Source organism: Lates calcarifer, linkage group LG8, assembly GCF_001640805.2.
Source record: "Lates calcarifer isolate ASB-BC8 linkage group LG8, TLL_Latcal_v3, whole genome shotgun sequence".
NCBI lineage: Eukaryota > Metazoa > Chordata > Actinopteri > Centropomidae > Lates > Lates calcarifer.
Window position 1 is genome coordinate 9444154 of NC_066840.1, and position 18497 is coordinate 9462650.

The 18497-nt window shown below is 42.5% G+C and overlaps 4 protein-coding genes across 5 annotated transcripts in view; 3 read left to right on the forward strand and 1 right to left on the reverse strand.

The window, feature by feature from the left end:
* The first annotated feature begins 94 nt into the window (after positions 1-94).
* On the forward strand, positions 95-4565 carry ccng1 (cyclin G1). The gene is made up of 6 exons (XM_018675734.2): positions 95-312; positions 1685-1948; positions 2052-2305; positions 2690-2768; positions 3080-3190; positions 3387-4565. Exons 2-6 carry the CDS (start codon positions 1685-1687, stop codon positions 3576-3578), a joined length of 900 nt encoding a protein of 299 aa, XP_018531250.1. The 5' UTR covers positions 95-312; the 3' UTR covers positions 3579-4565.
* Positions 4566-7087, reverse strand: nudcd2 (NudC domain containing 2). Its single transcript, XM_018675736.2, has 5 exons — positions 7022-7087; positions 6639-6881; positions 6012-6060; positions 5768-5919; positions 4566-5455 (listed from the first exon to the last, which is right to left on the reverse strand). The coding sequence occupies exons 2-5, from the start codon at positions 6825-6827 to the stop codon at positions 5372-5374; spliced, it is 474 nt and encodes a 157-aa protein (XP_018531252.1). The 5' UTR covers positions 6828-6881; positions 7022-7087; the 3' UTR covers positions 4566-5371.
* Positions 7049-15387, forward strand: gabra6a (gamma-aminobutyric acid type A receptor subunit alpha6a). Its single transcript, XM_051072226.1, has 10 exons — positions 7049-7167; positions 7615-7721; positions 7863-7930; positions 8364-8584; positions 8685-8767; positions 8872-9015; positions 9925-10077; positions 10188-10438; positions 12060-12304; positions 14324-15387. The coding sequence occupies exons 3-10, from the start codon at positions 7928-7930 to the stop codon at positions 14343-14345; spliced, it is 1122 nt and encodes a 373-aa protein (XP_050928183.1). The 5' UTR covers positions 7049-7167; positions 7615-7721; positions 7863-7927; the 3' UTR covers positions 14346-15387.
* Positions 15388-15507: 120 nt separating this feature from the next.
* The window catches only part of gabrb2a (gamma-aminobutyric acid type A receptor subunit beta2a), a 31316-nt gene continuing 28326 nt past the window's right edge, over positions 15508-18497 (forward strand). The window contains exons 1-3 of one of the 2 annotated variants that reach the window (XM_018675725.2): positions 15508-15703; positions 15843-15943; positions 16392-16459. In XM_018675725.2, the coding sequence (XP_018531241.1) occupies positions 15630-15703; positions 15843-15943; positions 16392-16459 (243 nt within the window). In that variant the 5' untranslated portion in view covers positions 15508-15629. The remainder of the gene's footprint in view (positions 15704-15842; positions 15944-16391; positions 16460-18497) is intronic. The other variant, XM_018675726.2, reaches the window with a different exon arrangement.

The window sequence follows — 18497 nt, forward strand, 5'->3', positions numbered from 1 at the left end:
TCCAATTGAAATTTAGAACCAGGAGCGTCATACGTTGTTTGACCAATGAAGGCTCACCGTGTTAGCACAGGGGCTTGGTTTTATGCCTGCATTAATACGTAAACTGTCCTTTTCCCCGTCGCCTTACGCCAAGGGTAGGGGGGTGTGCATAGGCAGAAATTAACCTATGCTTAAAACTTTCTTTAGTGAAAGTTCATACTTACACTTTTTTGTGTTTTAAACCTCTTTTCATTCGCTTGTTTTAAGCGCGTGGAGGCTTTTTCCCCACTGCTGATTTTTCATAGTAATAAAGACAGCGCAACTTGATATAAGGTAAGTTAACCACTCTTCCTTCTCTATCGTTAATAAAAACACACGTTTAACTCACAGTGGTATTTGTGGACTTGCAGCCTTAAACCATGTTATTATTTGGCTGTCAGTAGCTTTAAATAAACTAGCCGCACCCTTTAAACCTTGAAAATTGATGTTAGCCGGCGTTAGCGATTGTAGCTAACGGTTACGTCGTCAAATTAACTAACGTCAAATTAGTTTGTCGTTTTTCCCTCATCTACATCAAGTGTAGTGTTAAACTGACACACCGACGGTGGTGTTGTGTCTTAAAGTTTTAGTCGTAGTTTTACAGTTTAAACTGTGTTATTTCACTTGGACTTCTTGTTGTCACCAGGCTGTGTGTTAGCTCTCCATTAGTGTGTACGGCAGGAACATGTCCCGACATGACGCAGGTCCTGCCCGGCTGCCTCATCCACGGCCTGGTCATTTAATATGAAGCCTAATGTTGCTCACTGTCAAAATACTTAATAAAACAGAGGGAATTATGCATTTTTAGAAAACTTGTAATGACTTAAATGTGATTAAAATATATTACAAATTGCGATGAACTTTGTTTGCCATGTCCCAGACATGTGTTGGTGTGGTACCACCGCCTGTCTAGTCCAGTTGAGTCCAGTTCAGTGACAGCTGCAGGGGAAAAACTTGTTACTGGATAACCTACAAATGTGAAAGCAGTCCTACTTCTCAGCTACTCCTGAGCAATCCATATCACTAACCATGATCTGATAGTATTATAACCTACATTAAAGTTATATCCTGAACTGTGTTAAACCATTTTTAATTGAAGTACACCTGCAATAAAATGACCCAACCATATGGAGAATTTGTACCAACTTAGTAACATGATTGCTGGTAGCTGACACTATATCTTGGGTCCATATGGTATAAAATATTAACAGCTGTGAGATTTATTATTATTTTATATATCTATCCTCATTGGACAGTTGAATAAATTACATTGGTAAAAGGTTAGTAGGAGATTTATTGATACATATCACTAAGGGCTGGAGACAGGGATTTAGTCTAAATAGTCCTTATCTGGTTTTAGTTCACAGATGCAAATTTAAATGTAGACTTATTTGATGGTGATTGCATTGCTGGGCCATCATATCCACAATTTTCTTGGTTTTGTTTTTAAAATTTTCTCAGGAGACGGTATGGCCCACATAACGGAAATTAATCAATTCAACATTTCAGCTTAAATATATGTAGATGTAGTCATATGTACATGGATTCTTCTAGTCTTACACACACAGTGTTGTCACATTATCAGTGCTGAGACATTTGATCAAAAACAGTGTGATTTAGTTGAATTTAGTCAGTGTTATTCAGATGTGTTTTCCTACCTACACAGATGATTGACACAGTCGCAGGACCTGGAGCACAGCCCTTTGCAGTTCAGCTGAAGGCCCTTACAGATCTGGAGGGCCGGTACCAACCAAAGCTGAGCGGCTTGAGGCTCATAGAGAGCGCCCAGGAAAATGGCCTCAGGATGACCACCAGACTGAGGGAGCTGGAGGTGAAGGACCTGCTCTCTCTGACCAGGTTCTTCGGTTTCAGCTCAGAGACCTTCTCACTGGCCATCAGCTTGCTGGATCGATTCCTCTCAGTCATGAAGGTTTGTACACAGTAATGCCACTAATGTAATTTTCGCCTTGCCTTCTGAGCTATATTTGTCAAAAAATGGTTTTCCAATCTTATTTTCTCCTCCTTTTCTTTAGATTCAGCCAAAGCACCTGTCCTGTGTGGGCCTGTGCTGCTTCTACATTGCCATAAAGTCGTCAGAAGAGGAGAAGAATGTGCCTCTTGCCAACGACCTGATCCGCATCAGCCAGAATCGCTTCACGGTGTCTGACATGATGAGGATGGAGAAGATCATCATGGAGAAGCTCTACTGGAAGGTGAAGGCCCCCACAGCCCTCCGCTTTCTCCGCCTCTTTCACAGCCACATCCAGGAGCAGCTCGACACTGAGAGGTAAGGACGAACGGTCGCATCCACCTGCAGGGCTAAACCATGACTCAACAAGATTATATTTACTCTACTAAAATGTGTCTTCTCATATTTGGCTTTAAAGAGTACACTAGCCAAAAATAATATCAAGGCCAACAGGCACAGTCCTGTTTGAAATCATGAAGACTTTTAGTGTGACGTGTGATATGTGAAAAACAATTGTGAAAATCCTGCTCAGAACATTGGTAGTGTTACTATAGTGATGTACTTTAGTTGAAACATATAAATCAGTTTTTCTTGTTTTTAAATTGACAGAAGCAGACTGATGGCTGATCTACTGAGCTCTGCCTCACATCCATTTCATATATAAGCTGCAGCCTTGACACTAAAAGAATTTTCTTTTTCCAGCAAGAAGATACTGACTCTGGAGAGACTGGAAGCTCAGCTGAAAGCCTGTCACTGCTCATTTGTCTTCTCCAAAATAAAGGTAGGCCAAAATAACTGGTCTCCCAACTTTTTAAAAGATGGCCTATTTCTAGTTGGAACGATTTTGTATTAGGAGAATTCACAAAGTCAAAGTGACATGCAAAAGTTTCACTTTGCTAACCACTGACGTAATAATAAAGCAGGGTTCATGTCGCATGGTAATGACTTGTAGTGGTAATTCAGGTATGAAGGAGGCCGTCTGAAATCATCATCAAATATTGTCATGTTTTCCATGCCAGTTTTTTTAGATAAATCCAGTTACTGTGTTGCCAGTTTGTTGTGAATAAGACCGTATACTCTGTTTCTCTGCAGCCATCTCTGCTTGCCATGGCTCTGCTGTGTTTTGAGGCCCAGGAACAACATGACCCTGAGAACACTGACAATATATCAGAGGCCCTGAAAAGTATGCAGCAGCAGCTGAATGTAAGCACCCTCTTTTTTGGCTACAATCTTTAAAAGTAATCTTTTTGTTTTAGGTGTAAGCTTTGTTTTGTTAGAGCTCAATGATTGCCTGACATTAGGAAATTGGACACCATTAAGATGTGAAGCAGAAACTCAGATGTGCTGCTATAACTGTGCAATCAACAATTTCTGTTGTGCATGTGTTTCTTCCTTGCAGATTAAAGATGGTGACCTGGTTTGTGTTCGCGAGTTGGTTGGAAAATGCCTGGCTGAATACGCCACCACCAAGTGCTCTAGGCCAAACAGCCAGAGACTTCGCTGGACTATTTCGGGAAGAACTGCACGTCAGCTGAAGCACAGCTACTACAAGATCGCTCATCTTCCCACCATACCTGAGTCAGCTTGTTAAAACCTGGGCTTACAAATGGGTGACTTTAACATGCAAAGAAAGATTACAACTGTCCCCAAATTACCTTTGTTCTCTGATTGGATGTAACCTCAGGACAACTTGCTTGCAGTAAGGTCACCCATGTACAGCTCCAGTTATTTTCCCTACAGATCTTCATCTGTGATGATGGATTTCTTTAGGGAAAAGGTGGTTTTTGTCAAGTTTGTTTGTCATCATACATAGATCAAGCACACTGTATTTCATCTTCCCCAATGACAAGGAGTAATGCTTCGTCAGAAAAGGTTAATCTGTTGCCATCCTGCTAAGTTTTACTTTCCTGGTTGAGTTGCTTGCACAAGTGTACAGTATGTTCTTGTTTAAATCCGTACCAAGGTGTTTGGTTTTTCCTGGAACGGGTTGCTGGTTTTAAGCTAATAAGTATAGAACCACCTAGGTCCTCAGTCCACCATGTGGAAGAGGAGGGAGAAGGATTTTGTGAAATGCAAAAATGGAACCAAGAAATCGGGCCCAAAATCCTTAACTCCCACCCTAGGTTGCTAAACTGTCCTGAATGCACACTCCTACCCAAGGTGATGATTTTTTGTTTTTTTATGTTGATGCGGCGAGGGAGCTCTGGTTTTCTCCAGTGAAGTGAGGCGAGTGACGATCCCGTCACGTATGGCTAACCATACTATTTGAGCTGAAATGTCATCAGCGGTTACAGATGAGTTGTTTTCACCAATTCTTTATTTTTGGACACAGAGCACCACGTGTATTAACTGATTTCAGTTGTCAATTATGTGGAGAACACTAAAAAAAAATTTGGTCTTTGCAGTGGAAATGTGAATTGGAATTTGTATTGCATTTTCTTTGCCAGTTTCCCTGTCTAGTAGAAGTTTCTTAGTGAGAAAAATGAAATGTGTTCTCAAATTCAAAATGGCTAATTGAATACACCATCTGATTAACCTATGTACTTGTACCTTTCAATAAAACTTTATTGAAAAGCGATTGCTGTATACATTTGTTTCTTTATTAAAAGGCATCACTCTCAGAGGCTTTTTACAACCAGATCAAACATTTCCAATCAGCTGTTGTTCAGCCTGTACAACAGGCCTTGCAACTTGATAAATCAGGCTTCTCAAGATCAATTCTTCACAGCCACTGAAATGCAGATGAAAAAAAGGGCTGATTGTGTCATAGGTCCCATATTATTACACTTTTCTGGTGTTTTATTTGAAGGTTTGGTATCCATAGGAAGATAAATTTGTGGGTTTAGGTTCCAAAAACCATCTCAATATAGTTTTACATCTCTGGAGCTCTAGCAAGAACAGGGTGTTTTGTGTCTGTCCCTGAGCTGCTCTCTTCTGATTGGCTAACTGTTCTGACCAACAACAACAAAGTGGTTGGGCAGTGGGTCCCTTGTTGGCTGTGCTGGGGGCATAACGGACAGTACTGACTGTATAGTTGTGACACAACTATACAAAGTTAAGGAAGTCCTGATGGCTCGTTTAGAGGCACAGTTTCTGAGTACGAGCTGTACGCATTTCTCCATGGATTGAGTGTTTTGATACTTTCACTGTATTTACATGGCACCTAAACCTGCTTTACAATCAAAGAAGACATGGAAATGTCACTTTCTGCAGTATGGGACCTTTATGTTCTACCCAATATAAGAGTTTTTTCTGAAGACAAATCTTTTAGCTCCTCCTTGCTGATAGATCCACTGTTCCACTGCTGAGCCATGGGTATCCTCAATAGTGTTCATCAGACAGGGGCAACACCTCTCACCTATATTTTTCACAACATAGCAATGGTCACTTCTGTAAACTGGAAAAGTCAGGACCACCACCAGCAAAATTCCCAGAGATCTCTGCGCCACTGAAGTCAAATCCAGGATTCTGGCAAAGAGAAAGACAATTACTGAATGACCAGTAAGCCTGTTTCCACTTATCAAAGACCAACTCATATTCTTCATTAATTTTACAACCCTGCAACTGAAATGTTTCTTTATTGTTGTCGTACATTTGATCTATGAAGTTTTACTTAATTTATTAATAAACCAGTACTAACACCATTAACACTGGCTAAAAAAGTAGCAGCGAATGTGGTCCATTTGTCAAAGGGAGCAGGTGTACCTCTGATAACAAAACTATCCGGGTACCACACACCTTGACCTTTCAACCTTCAAATGTCCGTTATACAAAACTAACCTCTCGCTGGAACCTCTCCAGTGTGAGCTTTCTCTGCATCTGGTCCTGGACCCAGGCATTCGCACAGTACTCCCCCTCCAGCAGGGAGGACCAGCAGTTCCCCGCCTCTCTGTTGGTCTTCATCAGAATGATCCGGATGAGACACTTGTCCTCTGAGAGTGGAGAACAGAGGAAACGAGAGAGAGATGAAGGTGGCTTTGGTCTACTGCAGTCTGAGTACTTTACTCTGAGGTATACAACATACCTAGAGTCCACGTAGCCTCATCAGACACAGTTGTGTCAAACAGCTTTCCCTGGCAGAATGTAAAGAGAGAACATTGTGAGGTTAATGTATGTGATCACATGGCAGTCAGACTTGTTATGAGCTAATGATTTAAGTACTGGTCACTATGATTTGGGCTGTTCTCAACTTTGACCTGTCACTTCCTTTTTTCTCATCAATGAATTTCAAAAACAGTAATAGGGATTAACATTATTTAAAAAAAAATCTGGATTTAAAACAACTAGGTGAGGGAAGACTGTAGCTGCTCCTGCTTTTCTCCAGCTTTTGCAGCTGAAAAAAAAAGTTCGTTTTGTAATGAATGGAGAACAGACTAATCTTAAATCTTTAATCCAACAGACCTTTTACACAGCAGGGATTTGATGTATCTTTGCAGGAAAGGTAAAAATGGACCAATCAACATCAACGATGGCTCTGTTCCATTAACTGTCCCAGGAAGCTTTTCCAATGAGTCAGCATGTACAACCGGTTCACCTAAATGGCGCTCTGTCGTCATTAATGTAATTAATTGCACCTGTGCTTTTCCGGGCTTTGGCATATACGAATATCTGAAATTGGTTAAATCAACAAAAAGTCACTTCAGGAGCCTACCTTGAATATTTCCTGCCCTTTAACGCGCAGCTCTATATCTCTGGATCCCAAATGGCACCTGACCTCTTTGGCTGACGTCCCGTGAGGCACGTTGACTTCGATGAAGACCTCCTCCATGGTCTGGTACCAGGAACCCCAGGGTGTCTTGCAGGGCACGACGCCGCTCCTCTCCTCGAAGTGCACCGACATGCTGCAGCTTCACACCGGCTGACAGGTCGGCTAACGTCAGCTAACTCTATATGGCTAGCAGAGAAGTTATGCTAACAGCGTACTACACAGTTAATCGATGCTCCTGTGAAGGGACTGACTAGTTAACTTGACTGTTATCAAGAATATTTCAGTTAAAACTGGTTTCAGTTCCCTGTAGTTATGTTAATTCTCACCTTGTTATTTTTACCCCTCATTCTGTCGAAACTTCTTCTTCTCTCGATATGGATTTTATTTCCGGTTGTAAACATGATTGTGGCTGCAGTGTCACCTGCTGTCTGATATACTGAACTACAACAAGAAAAACTTCTCACAGGACACGGTAGGTTTTTATCAGTCTTAATATTATCGCTACTATAAATTGATAAGTTTCATTAGCTTCACGTTTTTATATTTACTTTAATGATCTTAACTTCGTTACATCAGAAACCAACAGAATCAACTGTTTGTCTAAAAATGGAGTGGATTTACTAATCTGTTAATTAGATTACTGTTCCTGCCTTATGCTACTGTGTCGTTATGCATACCTACCAGTCACTTTAACGACACCAATTAAGACTCTTGCTCAATTTATTACGGAGTATTTTATTAAGTATGAGTTGATCAGAGAGGTGACTGAAAATTTGGTGAAAAATGCTGCCCATGATGACTGTCCTGACATTAACTTTAGCTACTTTTATCTGCTGGATAAGGTAAGTGTTCTCTCTTTATCTAATCGTGGGTCAGAGTACATTCAGGCTGAAAGTTTAACCTTTTTTCCCCTTTGCAGTCTTGATAATGTAAGTGGAAATGAGAAGATTTACTCAGACAACATCACTCGCATTTTGGATAGACTTTTGGATGGTTATGACAACAGACTCCGACCTGGATCTGGAGGTAATTCAAACTTCAAATCCTAAAGCCGAGTCCCTAAATCCTTGCCTTGTGTATTTAAGATAAATTAAATACACTGAGCCGTGTTATTTTTGTGCATGTTGTGTTATTGTGTGCACTGTACAGTTGTTAATTCTATTGCAGGTGGTGTTACCGAGGTGAAAACAGACATCTTTGTCACCAGCTTTGGACCTGTTTCAGATGTTGAGATGGTAAGATACTACTTCTGTAAGGAGATGTATATGTGCTGTATATAAGTGTGGGTGATAACAGCGCTTCAATGACCATTGAATGCCTGCCTTATGGGCAATCTGCCATGAGACCATCTAATGAGCTTTAATCTGTTTGACCAGCCCTATAACTCCATTATTGATGGCCTCTAAATCAATATGACAACATGTCAGACAGGGGAAATGGCTGAATGGATTGATTAATGATTATCTGGGATGAGTGGCATCCATCATTGCCTCATCATTTCTCTTCACCTTCCACTGCAAGCTGAAATGTATCTTTAGTATTACAGATGCTGATGAATGACGGGGACTGCATTTTCGTAGCAGACCTAAATTTAAAGAGAATTTTGGGTAGCATGCTTCGTAGAACATATGTTTTTACATGTATTAATATCTCATGTTTATGCACCAGGAGTACACTATGGACATGTTCTTCCGTCAGATGTGGGTTGATGAACGTCTGAAGTTTGAGGGCCCCACTGAAATCCTGCGGCTGAACAACCTTATGGTGGACAAGATCTGGACCCCAGATACTTTCTTCAGAAACTCCAAGAAGTCCATTTCCCATAACATGACCACACCAAACAAGCTCTTCCGCATCATGCAAAATGGGACTGTCCTCTACACTATGAGGTGATCATAGCTTGTGAAGTTGTTTGTTTTTCTTTTCTGGATATGAGGTTGATTGAAATGAAGAACTGAGGCTGATTTCTGTACGTCTTCTCCCTATTAGACTTACAATCAGTGCAGAGTGTCCGATGAGGCTGATGGACTTCCCCATGGACGGCCACTCCTGTCCTCTCAGGTTTGGAAGCTGTAAGTATAACAGATGTGTTCACAAACAGAAGGAATAATAATGTCTGGGTTCATAAATGTGACCAGCATTTTAAGTGTTTTCCCAATTGTCTTTGCATTTTTAGATGCCTACACGAGCAGTGAGATTATGTTCACCTGGAGGAAGGGGCCAATAGCATCTGTCGATTGTCCCAAGGAGTCCATGAGTCTTCTGCAGTATGATCTCGTGGGACAGACTCTGTCCAGTGAGATATTCAAATCAAATACAGGTAATACTCACTGTCAGCTATCACACTGCTCTTCCTATGAGGACACTGTTACTGCCGTTCCCATACTTCAAGCTTGAATTTAAAAAATTCTCATGACCTGATGAATCTGCGAGTAGAAAGAGGTCAAATGAGTCTCTTCAAACTCTGCACTAGTGTTCATTACTCTCCTGTGGTAGAGCTGATATAAAAGCAAAGACTTCCTTGAGCAGCCATCTAAGATGCTTAAGTGGTTAAGGCCTAATGCATACGGTGTCCCTTAAAAAAGAACTACAGGGTTTAAAGCCCAGTGAATGCACTGACAGAGAGGAGGAAGGATGGAGCGGGGTGTGCGTGTGTGTATTTTCTCTTTTCACCAGAAGAAGAAGAAGAAGTACTCCCCTGCTGTGAACCCAGCATATTCCTGGAATATAGAGGAAAAGGATGAGGCAGGCTCCAAAAACATAGAGATGATACTCATTTAGAAAACACTGAGAGGGAGAGAGAGACAACTTTTGTATGTGTGTGTGTGTGTGTTTGTGTGCATGATGCAGCATGTTTTTGGTTTGTGAATGTCTGCATGCATGTGTTAGGCGGAGCAGGGCACCGTTACGCATAGTGACACTGCATGCTCTCCTTCTGCCCCCTCCTCACTCGCTTCTTCTTCCTCCTCTTGACTTTATCCCATTTTCAAATGTCTGCTGTGCTCCCTCCTCCTTGTTGTTCTCTTCCTTATTCTCTTCCTTCCTCCTGTCTCTCTCATGCTGTCATGCAGTTAGCTGGCTTTTCCAGTCCATCATCAGCGATATATCGTCTATATATCTCTCTCTCTGCAAGCTATTCTGTTTCAAGGGCAGGCAAGGGCATCCGTTCTCTGCTACCCTGCTCCGTCCCTGAGGGTTGCTCTCTTCACATGTGCTGTTTATCTTGCAGGTCACTACTCTGTGCAGGTGGTCCATTTCCACCTCCAGAGGAAGCTCGGCTACTACCTCATACAGACCTACATCCCCCTCATAATGGTTGTCGTGCTGTCACAAGTCTCTTTTTGGATTAACAAGGAGTCTGTTCCTGCACGTACAGTTGCTGGTATGCCCCCCAAGTATCAGGCAGCTGATGTTTAATAATCATGTCTGATATTAAAATATATCTGTGGCACATCTGTGTGTGAGCCCATGAATATGCTCATCCTCCTCCAGGCATCACCACAGTGCTAACAATGACCACCTTGAGCATCAGCGCCCGTCAGTCACTTCCCAAAGTGGCCTACGCCACCGCCATGGATTGGTTCATCGCTGTGTGTTTTGCCTTTGTGGCATCCGCTCTCGTCGAGTTTGCAGCGGTAAACTACTTTGCCACCCTCCAGGCCAACCGTCTGAAGAAACAAAAAGCCAGACAGGACAAGCTAGAGGTGTTGGCTACGGGCAGTGACGATGACGACACGGTTTCGGTGAGCAGCTAACACTTTGTCTATGATGAAGGATACATTCCAGCTGAAAATTCACTGTCATCATTACAACATGGTGATGACTTAATCACTTAGCAGATGTCCCAGAGCCTTTCAGTGCCTGTTTGATATCAGTTGTTGTTAGAATCACAGGTAAAAGTGTTAAAAAAGTGTTTGTGCAAGCAAATTTTTTTATTAATTCATTTATTTATGGCTATTCCAGTTACACATTAAACAGTGTGAAATTGTAGAAAAGTAGTGTATGAAAATTGTATACAAGTGGAAACAGAAACAATTCAGGGAATAGCCCTGTTCTTCAGGAAGGACTGTGATATTTGACCAAAACAAAGGCATAAAAAGTTCACAAAGCTTAAAGGAATAATTCAACATTTTGGGGACTTAGTGCTTTTTGACTGTCTTTTTTCTTGTTGAGTGTTAAATGTCCAATAGCTGGTTAGCTTAGCTTAGCACATCTAGTCTTTATGCTAAGCTAAGCTACTTTAGCTTACAGACATGATAGTTTTATCAGTCTTCTTGTATCAGTGTTCAATTTCCAAACACTTCCTTTAAAATAGCAACAAAAAAAAGCTAGACATTGGTCTCTTATACATTCCACGTTTTTCTATTAGAACCAGTTTGTCTGCACTAATGGGAAATTACTGAGGTCAATGATCCAGAAAACACAATAATGCACTGGGTTCCTAGGTACAAACAGGGATAAATACTCATCTTTATAGACAGACTTGCTTTTATATGGACTGTAGCAAATGTATAGGAGTCTATACCATGGGATACGATGGTGTTTTCCTAAACTTTGTATGATAGCAGCCTGCTCCGCACCATCAGCCTCTGCTATCACTTGAACAAGGTGTGTGATTCACATTAGAGATGCCACGTATGTAAAATCACGGCATTTCAAATCCATTTACATAGCTAATAATGGTGAACAGAGATACAGAGTCTCCTCAGCGTTGCAGAGAGTTTGATGCAGTGATGCTGATAATGAACACTAAGCCGGCAGCTTCAGACTCAGAAGCAGAGAGAACGAAATCATGCCACAGATAGGAAGTCTTTTTCTATGCATTTCCAAGTAGTCACCCTGCCTTTTCCATTCTCGCCATTCAGGGCACACCACACATTAAAAAGTAATATGCGCTGTTGTAAGGCTCTCATCTGCAGCTATATGCTTTATGCTAATATAGTAAGCCACCACAGCATCCTCCTGGGATCTGTCTCACGTGTTGGGCTCATGGTTAGATGCTTTAAAAATAGCCTCAGTGTGAGAACAGAGAGCAACTCCAGCACTCCTCCCTGCATAATCTCCTAACCATCCTATGGGCATCCAGCAAACTACCTGCTGCATTCTATAGGGATGTTGACGTGCCATTGAGAGAAAGCTCCTGTGGGAACTAACATTACTTGCAGCATTGTATACATGACTTCAGCATGTTCAAATTAGCATACACGGTATGTACTTTCAGGGGAAAAAATCCCCTGTTTTTTAAAAAACATTTCTCCTACCCTCTTTTTTTCCCTCTCTCACTGTGCACCACAAAACCCACACTAACCCCATGTTACCCCCTCCTGCTTTCCTTCCAAATCACTCCCGCCCCCCTCCCACCAGTCGGACAGTAGCCCTCGGGAAGGCCTGAAGAGGAGAAACCACTCAGTGTGCCACAGTGAGCCAGGAGATGCTCCGCCACTGCCGATCTTCCTCCAGCAGGGTTCAGCTTTCCCTCAGATCCCGCAGCTGGCCGGCACCAGCCCCATCGACAAGTACGCCCGCGTTCTCTTTCCCCTGGCCTTCGCGCTCTTCAACCTCGTCTACTGGTACATCTACCTGGCCAAGGACACCATGGAGAGGGCCAGGTACATTAGACACATTCAGTTATCTCTGTACATCTATCTGGGCGTGAAGTCCAGAAATTTAAAAGAAAAGGCTGTGATATTCAGTTTTTTTCTTACTGACAACAAATCTCACAAAAATACCAAAACCAAAAAGGGTTTCATCATACTCACAAGTATTGTTTGTGTATCCGAACCTTGATAGCTTATTCCTCTGCGTCGTGAAACTCCATCGTGTCAAAAACTATGAGAAACACATAGATGAGCTGCATAGCTGCACTGGGTGACATGTTCTTTCATTATGATGATCGTGGGCACTGTAGTTTTATTTTGAGCGGTTCCCACGTGCACCATCCCACCACCATAAATAGTAGATCACCAAACGCGTTTTAATCGACAGCTGAAAATAGCCCGCAACAAATGTATTATTTACTCCTGTTTGAGTACTGTTTGCTAGTGCCAGGGCTGGAGTTCCCAGCTGTTTTTGGACATTACTTAGACTCACCTATACGTTACCTGTATATTTGTGATCTGTTTTTTGAAGCTTTATGAATTTAAGTTGGTTAAAATGGGGTTGGAGCTGAGTGAACAGGCAAAGAAAGTTATAAAATATTGAAAGAATAATTAATGCACAGAAAAACCTCAAATAAGGTCGCACCAGTTGTCAAAAGTTCAACCGATGAAGGGTTATTTTCTTCTCAGATTGTTTCACTTGTATAATATTCAAATATTTTACAGGAGAAACACAACAAAAAATCTGAAAAGAAAAATAGTTTTGTTTAGCAAAATTACTGTATCTTTATTCTTGCAGACTCGTTGACCTTGTAGTCTTACAGTCTACATATGTTTCAGAGCCACTGACATAAACGTATATACTCCTAGTATTTTTACTCATGTTTAAGTCTTACTAGCAAGCTTCCCTTGTGGTGTTTAACATTTAACCTTCTGAGTCAAGCATGACAAGGCAGCAGATTCAAAAAGCCTCTCATGCAAAATAGCAAAAATAGCCGAGACCCACTTGGAGAGTTTCCAGAATTCTTGTACAAATGAGAAAAAAAAGGAGGAAAAAAAAATCTGACAATGGACGAAAGGATGTTTATGCACACTTACTTTGTATCTCAAAGAGCCACAAACCTGTCTCACTCTGCTCTAATTATGATAGTTTCAGTGGAACAATAGCTACCCACAGTTTTTGTCAAAGACTTTTATCTAGGCAGTAAAGACATCAATAATTTCTAATGCTGAAACAGCCCCGGGAGTTGTAGGCGATAAAAAAAGAGGGAGAAAAAAAAGGAGGAGAATGATGTTAGGTGGCGTTGTTGCTGCATTGACGCCAGCGCTGTGGCTTTTATCATCATCATAGATTTAGAATACAAAAAGGGTCTGAGCGCTCAGTTAATTTGAGAAGAAAAATATGCATCAAGCTCTCTCCTCTTTTATATAAGGTTTACCTGAGGGCTGGCAAAACCCCAGCTGTTTTTAATGACAACACCGTTCCTCCGCGGGGAGTTGGTCTCACAGGCGAAATAAAAACTGGGGCTTACTTTGTACATTAACCACATGAAAACGCTATTCACTTTCCCGCTTATAAGTGAGCCACTTATAGAACACAAAGCTCCATGTCCAAGAAAGAAAGAGAGAGATATAGTGCAAAAAGAGAGAGAAAGAGAGAGAGAGAGAGAGAGAGAGAGAGAGGGAGAGAGAGACGGGAGAGAGAGGGGGAGATCTGTTATGTAACACTGGGGAGTGCAAATCTGCTCATCATGCTTCTCATGTTCCTGTCAGAGAATTTTTATGGTTGTTTTGTTTATAACCTTCTGCAGAATAATGAGAGAGACAAGATGGAGAGCATGAGAACAGCTGCATCACATCTCTTCCCTTTTACGTATTTTCTCCACGTCTCTCGCTCGGTACTTTTGAAGAAGCCACCGAGAGGACAGGGAGCACAGTAACAGTTCGGGGTTCTGCGGTGCACTGCAGCTCTGAGCTTTAAGTATGCTCCTCTCACATTTTGTGCTCTGCTGTGCTCCGCTCTTCTTGCAGGGACGCGGATCTCAAAAACTAAAGAGGGACCTGGAAACGGGCACGTGCAGCTGGAGAAACCTTCATCATCCAGCCAGCCCAGCTTCACCTCACCCTCCTCTCTCTCTCTCTCTCTCTCCCTCTCTCTTTCTCTGTGAACAAGCTCTCAGCATTCACTCTGCTCTCATCTGACAGAGGAAATGAATCAGAAACTCATTTATTCTCCTGCCGCACATCTATTCATTTCACAGGCTGTGACCACTGCCCACTTGTGTTCTGATCAGTAGCTGAAGAGCTGCCCTTCACAGGCCTCAATCACTTTAAACCCTGCCACGTACACACACACACACACACAACAACAACAACAACAACAACCACCAACTTCCCCCGGACCCAGGACAGACACCACACACATACGGTGTACGCATGACACACACTTAAGACGCGCGCACACAAACCCCAAGAAACACATCAAATAGAAGTGGATGATATAATCTATGATGGCTGTAACTGGTGGTGATGCAACAGTGAACCAATGCTTTCAGAAGCCTGCCCTCTACAGAAGCACAGCTCCCACTACAACAAGATCAAAGGCAATTTAGAGGAGTCTCGCATCCCTCCTCGCGGCTTCAAAAAAAATGTACTCAAACCTGAGAAAATGAATTGTGGGATTGTGTTTTTCCATCCCACCTTTCTGCTGTGGCGCTCTGACCCCTCCCCGCCACCCTCTTTTTTTTTTTTTTTTTGGAGATCCCACTGCAGGTCCTCTGGAAAACATCTCAAAGAGGAGTGGGATATAATACCCATGGGTGTTGCAGACATTTTCTATCTTTGTATAGGTGATGCGTGATTGTTAGGGCGCAGATGTTTGTATGTGAAGTGTCCACCTGTGATGGATGGAGTGTTGTTCTCTTTGTAGCCGTCTAATAACATGAAGAACAGGAGAAATAAACTTGCACTCAACTTGACTACCTGATCATTTTCACGCTAGGGTGCATCCAGCTGTTTGACCTTGTCAGGGTGTATACAAACTTCATCTGCCATGTAACAAACACACGACAATAAAAACACGAGTTTAGAATTAACACCGTTGCTGTTCTTTTCACTCCTGGCATAAATGCTTGTTTCTTCATTACGCACATCCACTTGTCCCTTTAATATTTTTCTCTGCAATGGAAACTGCTCATCCACCATCATCAGCCTCCACTCTTTGATCTTGGGCTGGCTGCACGCATGCGCCCCTCATTGGCTCCTCTGCACTGTCTGGAGTAAGTTGGATGTGCGCTCTCCTCACTCGCATCCCGAAGCCACCTCAAAAACTGTTGCGATGGGGAGGATCAGGAAAAACCACTTTGGGATTTTGACTTTTTCCTTACTAGTGACTTTTGTCTGGGCTCAAAGGTAAAACGTTTGCATGTTTATATGAAATGTTATCGCCTTCCATCCTGCATGTCATGTAGCCGCTGTTGAAGCGTGCCCTAGCGTGTGATATTAATAAGCTATTCTCTGCATTACGCCACCTTTTTTTTTCTCTCCCCAGCGTCAAGGATATCAAAGATCCGAGCAATATGCCTCTGGTAAAAGAAACAGTGGACAGACTGATGAAAGGATACGACATTCGGTTGAGGCCAGATTTCGGAGGTAACGAGCATATTGAAAACGGGAATGTCATGTTTTCACGCCCTCCTGACGTGCAATACATGTTTAATGAATCGCAAAATCTGCTTTAATTTACATAATCATCCCTTCACAGCCAAATAGGCCTTTCCAATTAGGCTATGAGGAATGATGTGCATATTTCATTTGATGAGGAGATAGGACAGGCTTTTTAACGTGATCGATCCCGCTCATCAATGTTTGATTATTCCACTAAAAAGATGGAATTAGCAGCATTTAAGCTCATCTGCGTGTTAAACATGAGTTTTTTTGTGTGTGTTTTTTTTGTGCTCAGGCTGATGATGCACAAGTCTCCTGTAGGTGGAGGGGAGAGAGAGAGAGGAACCTGTGTGCGCGTCACGAATTTGTTAAATTTACATGATAAGAGAATAATTCATATGTGTTGTATTAACGCCTGCTTTCCTTTTCACAGGTGCGCCGGTGGCCGTGGGGATGAATATAGACATAGCCAGCATAGACATGGTCTCTGAAGTCAATATGGTAGGTGCATCTTCATGATTATTACCCCCCTCGCGCGCTTGATGTTGCCAAATTGCGCCTGGCACGGCTGGAATAGAGGCAGAAGAAGTGTGGGGCAGTTGGGGTGTGTGTGTGTGTGTGTGTGTGTGTGTGAGAGAGAGAGAGAGAGAGAGAGAGAGAGAGAGAGCCGGGATAACCTGAGCCATGCAGGTTCTGAGGCATCTTGTGAATACATTGTACTGAGAGAAAGACAGAGAGATTTAAAAAAAAAAAAAAAGATAATAATTGAAGACTTCCGTTCCCTAAACACATCATCGCCATCCTTCCTCTCAGTCTCCGCATTTGCAGCTCTGGCGGTGTGTTGCTGCATTTGAATTCAAAACACACACTCACTGGCGCACTCGGACGCACAGCCGAGGCAGGCTGTGCGCGTGGGGAGAGAGAGAGAGGAGGAGGAGAGAGAGAGAGCAGAGCGCGCGCGCGTGCTGTGTGTGTGTGTGTGTGTGTGTGTGTGTGTGTGTTTGTGTGTGCGCGCGACTGCTCTGCTTCACGTTGTCAAACCTCGGTGGTGTAATTTTGTTGACACGTACCCCCTCCCATGCAGTTACCTACAAAATAATAAAAACACCCTCTTCTCCTCCAAACTGGCATCATTTGATTTTTTTGGAGGCTTTTAATTCGGCGACCAATCACATCACCGTCTACGTAAATGACCCCCCCCCCCAACTTGTCAGATGACGTAAGCGATTTGTTAATAATAAATGTCTGGTCATTCAGCATTGCAAAAAAAAAAAAAAAGAGAGAGAGAGAGAGAGAGAAAGACAGAAAAGAAAAGACAGACGGCTTGATCTCTGGTGCACAAAGATGAACGTCATGTGCGACTTGGAGAGGACAGGGGGAAAAGTTCAGCAGCCCATGCAAGAGCACCACCTATTGATCCGTGTGACAGACAAGACACGAAACTGACGGCGGCTTTAACTACCTCAGTGGTGCATTCTCGCTGTAGCTCCTGCTGCATTAAATACGCTCTATTTCTAGTGTGTCTTGCTCATGGGATTTTGGGTGCATTCAGAAAAAGGAAGGGAAAAAAAAAAACCATTAAGGACAGTCTTTGCAGAGAATTCAGAGTGTGAGAAAAGATCATTTACAAAGCAAGCCTCTCCAAGGAGCAACATAATAGAGATGTTATATAAGGGCATGAAAAACAAGTTTGCTACTAGGAATGGAAGGAGATGTGTTTTCTATTATTAATTGAGCCGTTTTTAAGTTGATGTCTAGTTAATTTTGCATGTCAGATTTTGATTTGGCTGCCTGTCAAATCTGTGTGTGTGCGTCTGCTGGTCATTTGAAGCTATGCTGGATAAGTTTTTAGCAGATAAATGCAGCAGCTTATGTTGAGTTTTTCTGGAAAAGCACTGAATGGTCAGAGCTTCTTGCTTTGATGGAAATGATTTATTTTGGTGGAGGATGCAGACAGAACGGAAGTGCCTTGGGGGTCCGGGGAGATTTGAAATAGAAACCCCTGGCTTGCTTTCACCCTTCTCTCTCTCTGTGTCTCTCTGTCTTTCTCTCTTTTCTCTCTCTCTCTCTCTCTGTCCCTCCTCCATCCTTCCCTCCCACCACTTTGACTGGATCCCTGGCTGTGACTCTGGGCTCAGCAGCCATGTAATCCACCTCTGCCTTGCTCCAAAGGGTTATCTTACTTAAGAACTAGGCATCTATGCAAGCATTCATCTGGAAAAAAAACACTGCTTCATACATCCGTTTGTGTGTAACAAAACACACACACACACACACACAAAAAAAAAAAAACTGTGCACAAACAGTGAATGGCGACTGACGTCATGCAACTCCCCGTGGCTATGAGAGAGCATTCATCTCGCTCATTTCTCGGAAAAAGCTCTCCCTGCCAGATCTGCACAGGCAGACAGGCATCCCTCTGACACGACGGATGGATCTAGACGAAAAGTTTCAAAATGAAATCATCATTCAAGACCTCAGTGGACTTGTGTTCCACACATTGTTGTTACCTTCTGAAAAATCCTCCCTGCTACTTACA

Coding starts and splice junctions, on each gene's coding strand:
- ccng1 (XM_018675734.2), top strand. CDS start 1,685: ATGATTGACACAGTCGCAGGACCTGGAGCACAGCCCTTTGCAGTTCAG. Junction 2,306..2,689: donor GAGCAGCTCGACACTGAGAG/GTAAGGACGAAC, acceptor TTCTTTTTCCAG/CAAGAAGATACTGACTCTGG. Junction 2,769..3,079: donor TTGTCTTCTCCAAAATAAAG/GTAGGCCAAAAT, acceptor GTTTCTCTGCAG/CCATCTCTGCTTGCCATGGC.
- nudcd2 (XM_018675736.2), bottom strand. CDS start 6,827: ATGTCGGTGCACTTCGAGGAGAGGAGCGGCGTCGTGCCCTGCAAGACA. Junction 5,920..6,011: donor TGAGGCTACGTGGACTCTAG/GTATGTTGTATA, acceptor CTCCACTCTCAG/AGGACAAGTGTCTCATCCGG. Junction 5,456..5,767: donor TGGAGAGGTTCCAGCGAGAG/GTTAGTTTTGTA, acceptor TCTCTTTGCCAG/AATCCTGGATTTGACTTCAG.
- gabra6a (XM_051072226.1), top strand. Junction 9,016..9,924: donor GATATTCAAATCAAATACAG/GTAATACTCACT, acceptor TTTATCTTGCAG/GTCACTACTCTGTGCAGGTG. Junction 10,439..12,059: donor ACGATGACGACACGGTTTCG/GTGAGCAGCTAA, acceptor CCCTCCCACCAG/TCGGACAGTAGCCCTCGGGA.